The following is a 3,850-nucleotide window of genomic DNA, read 5'->3' as shown; positions in this document are numbered from 1 at the left end:
GTCTTTATGATTTAAATATTAATATTGGTGCGGATTATAGACGTCAAGTCCATGTGCAACTGACGTCTCTACAGTCCTATAGACATCAGTAAGCTGGTAGCCGACGTCTATATGGCAGAATAATTATTACAGTTTTACCTAACTGTCAGGCTATAGACATCGGCTAGCAGGGCAGCCGACGTCTATATGGAAGAACATTAATGACACTCAACTACCTGTCAGGTTATAGACGTCTGTTGGGAGCCACCCGACATCTATATCGTGACTGTTCATAACCTGGTAGACCTATAGACGTCGGGTGTTGTCATCTCGACGTGTAAACTAGACTATAGACGTCGTCGTAGTCTTATCTGACGTCGATATGACGACTATTCACCTACCTGGAAGACTTTTAGACGTCTGTGTGAATTTGCCCCGACGTCTATAATGTTTTAGATATCGGGTAGATCTGACCCCAACGTCTATATGTCCGACTTATTTACGAACTTGCCATTGATCATCATGTTATGTCAGGGGAACCACTAACCGACGTCTATGGTGTGACGTTGAACAACGTTTTTCCACTAGTAATATATTTGTGATTAAAGTAAAACAACAAAGATTTTGGAGTAAATAATTGTGTTTTTTCATTACATTTTATTACTAGATGCATTAGAGAAACTTTCATGTTAATTATGTTTCCTATAATTTTAACAATTACATTTAACTAATAAATTTATTGTTTAGGTACTTTGACAAATTAAGTATGAAGTAAATGAAAACATAGACATGAATTTGTTAATATATTCAAAATTTTAGAAACACCAAGTTACCAATACATACATATAAATGAAATCACAATTACTTTTTTTTTTTAATTCTTAATCACTATTTACCTCCTTTTTATTAGTTATGCATGTTAGTTGAAGAAAGATTTCAAAAATAATAGTTCCACTGTTTTCTTATTTATTTCTATTTATCTCATAAGCATATATTTTCTACTTCTGTTTTCCTTCAGGTTTTATTCCTCCTATTTCTTTATTTTCTGTTTCACTCTTCAAAGCAAAATAAGGTTTGTTTGCACAATCTGTGTTGTAAACATAAATACAGACCACATCAGCAGTGACATAAACTAACTTTAACTCAACGCATGTCAAGACAAGAATAAATGAATTCATGTTCAAGAATTTAAAGGTACTTTAATAAGAAATATTAGGCATTGGAATTTCTGATTCAACAAAATATAAAAGATGTAATTGAGGTACATTTATTAGATTCAAATAACTTAACTGCTATTTACTAAATGGTACAGAAATAATTGATGAAACTCAATCCGAATGATCTGGCCTTGGTTTCCCTCATATACCAACTTTTTATTTTGTTCTTTAACGTTTTATTCACCCAATAACATGCAACAAAGACACTATTTCAAATGCAGAGATTTGCATAAGCTTGCTAAAGTTGAGAAGACCAAGAATTTGAATCAAGCCAGTTATATGCAATAGGGCTCAGAAAAGCATCAGGAATACCAAAGGAACTGACCAAGGCAAGTGCATGTGGTCGAAGTTCAGCGCATAGTTTTGGCACTTCTTTCCTCACTGCATAAGCATTCTCTTTTGACAAGTATCCATATCGAAGAAAGGAAGCATCTTCATCCACACTTATCACAGCATACAACGATCTCAATAGACCCAACACATTCTACACAGAAGACAAATAAAAGTAAAGAGATCTATTAATGGATATGTTACACATTTTTACCCTACAAATAATTGCACAAGAAACACATTGTGCTGTAGCAGGACAAAAATGCTAACAACATAGTCTCGGCAACACATCCTTTAGAATATATTCTATTGAATATTAAAATTTGAACAAGTTTTTTTAGCAATGGGTTAAATATGTTGTTTATTCATTTAGTTTAAATAAAAATTTTAATTAGTTTACTTTTAAAATTTTAAACCAATTTAATTCTTTAATTTTAGAATTGTATGAACTTAGTTTTCTTAATCAAATTATTTTAAGTTTATTTAACGTTAAAATTGAAGAAAAAAATATGTTCAATAATATAAACAACTTAAACATTATCACATGAAAAAACTAAATCTATCTGTTTCTAAAATATAGAAACTAAACCAGTAAAACAAGTAATACATAAACCAGTCAAACCAGTCCAAAAATTAGTCAAACCGGTTCAATAAAAAATTTAATAAATTACAATTTTAACTTTTTAATCTTATCAAATAAAAATCAACTTAATCTCAGTTATTATCTTCTTTATTCTAGATATAATTTTATTTTTATTAATAAATATCAATGTATATTACCGAAATTTCAATTTGAGGATGATGTAGTTATTTTATTTAAACTTTTTTTAAAAGTGTATTTTAAATTTAATTCAAATTTACAAAACTAGTTTATAAAGTAAAATTTGTCCATATTTATAGGTTATGAATTGGTCTTATATTTCGTTGACGTGTAACTTCTAACATTTTTATATATATTTTAATGTTAAGAGCCTCTGTAATTATACATCTTTAATATTACTTTTGTATATTTTTAATGAATTTTATTGATAAAAGACCTCTGTTAAAGGAACCATTCAACCTGATCAAGTGGCATGACAGGATAATGACTTCCAGCTGATTTAAATAAATGGTAAAAAGCACGTTATAGAGAGCATTTTACCAGTACTATTTTATAGCAAGCAATAATATGATTTACCTTCAATGAACCAGCTGGTAAAGCTGACTCGGCATCAATGAACGTTTTCAGTATTGCTCGTTCTGAGAAAGCTCTGCTCAAGTCTTCTGCTAACTGATAACTCTGGAACAGAAAAGTGTTCCAAATTGTAAGACAATGAAAAGATGGAAGGAAAAAACAAAAAGACGAGGTAGAATCCTCACTAGAATGAAGGCAGACTCTTCGCTTTCTCCACGAGATTGGTATTCTGAGACCTCTTCAAAAAAGCGCCTTAATAGGTCTCGCTCTCTTAGGTGGAACAGATCAATCTGTGTGAGTGAGAGGTAACGTAAGAAACAGATATATGCTTCTATATGGCTTCTCCAAATTTCAACCGACATAATCAAATGATTACCTGAAATTCACTGCTCCTAATGGTTGGAGTTGTTAGGTGAGACGGGATAACAGGCAAAGGTTTGTTCATGTGCTCTAATCCTAAACCACTGAAAGGTTTGTTTTGCTTCTGACATGCTACGTATTCTGCAAAGAGTGCCTTGCTAATCTGAAATGTAATGAAGAACACAACCATTCACATTCAAAAAAATGGACAGAACTATTTCATAATAATTATCATTACACTGTTTAAAAGTCAAATGAAAATAAACAAACACAACTTATTAGGATCCCATTAATGTTTTGCACAATGAAACCAGATCATCGTATTTCCAGAGTTTGAAAATAAAAATGTTGTACTCAATTATTAATCAAATTTCATATCTAACAGAATACTCATTTTACCTGCTGCATCAGAACTTTGTTGTCCCCCTCAAATGTCGATTGCACATCAAATTCACCGATGAAAAGACCAACACGATTTTCAGATTTAACTCCTTGGCCTCCGCAGGCTTCACGACATTCCTAGTTCAAGCATTAATAGAACTTTAGAGAGGGCAACGGCATGCAATAATACCTATCAAACCCAGGAAAAACTTACAAGGAGAGTGCGGATATTGTTCCAAGTAAAAGTAGCCTTGTATGCACTAGAAATAATATGAATTGCTTTGTTTGACTTCGGTGTTCTTTTCACATACATCATTTTGAGGTCATTTGCGGAAAAACTCATTGCATATCTGAACCATAAAAGTAAAGAAATGAACATCCATATGGGAAAATGACCACTGAACTTTTG

General features: G+C 31.8%; 1 protein-coding gene across 1 annotated transcript; it reads right to left on the bottom strand.

Moving 5' to 3' along the window:
* Nucleotides 1-1,231: 1,231 nt before the first annotated feature.
* On the bottom strand, nucleotides 1,232-3,804 carry LOC106755044 (acyl-coenzyme A oxidase 3, peroxisomal). The gene is made up of 6 exons (XM_014637143.2): nucleotides 3,656-3,804; nucleotides 3,460-3,579; nucleotides 3,077-3,223; nucleotides 2,886-2,990; nucleotides 2,704-2,805; nucleotides 1,232-1,680 (listed from the first exon to the last, which is right to left on the bottom strand). Exons 1-6 carry the CDS (start codon nucleotides 3,782-3,784, stop codon nucleotides 1,435-1,437), a joined length of 849 nt encoding a protein of 282 aa, XP_014492629.2. The 5' UTR covers nucleotides 3,785-3,804; the 3' UTR covers nucleotides 1,232-1,434.
* Between the last annotated feature and the right edge of the window lie 46 nt (nucleotides 3,805-3,850).

Source organism: Vigna radiata, unplaced genomic scaffold (assembly GCF_000741045.1).
Source record: "Vigna radiata var. radiata cultivar VC1973A unplaced genomic scaffold, Vradiata_ver6 scaffold_882, whole genome shotgun sequence".
Classification (NCBI taxonomy): Eukaryota; Viridiplantae; Streptophyta; class Magnoliopsida; order Fabales; family Fabaceae; genus Vigna; species Vigna radiata.
This window is presented reverse-complemented; position numbering and strand designations above follow the sequence as displayed.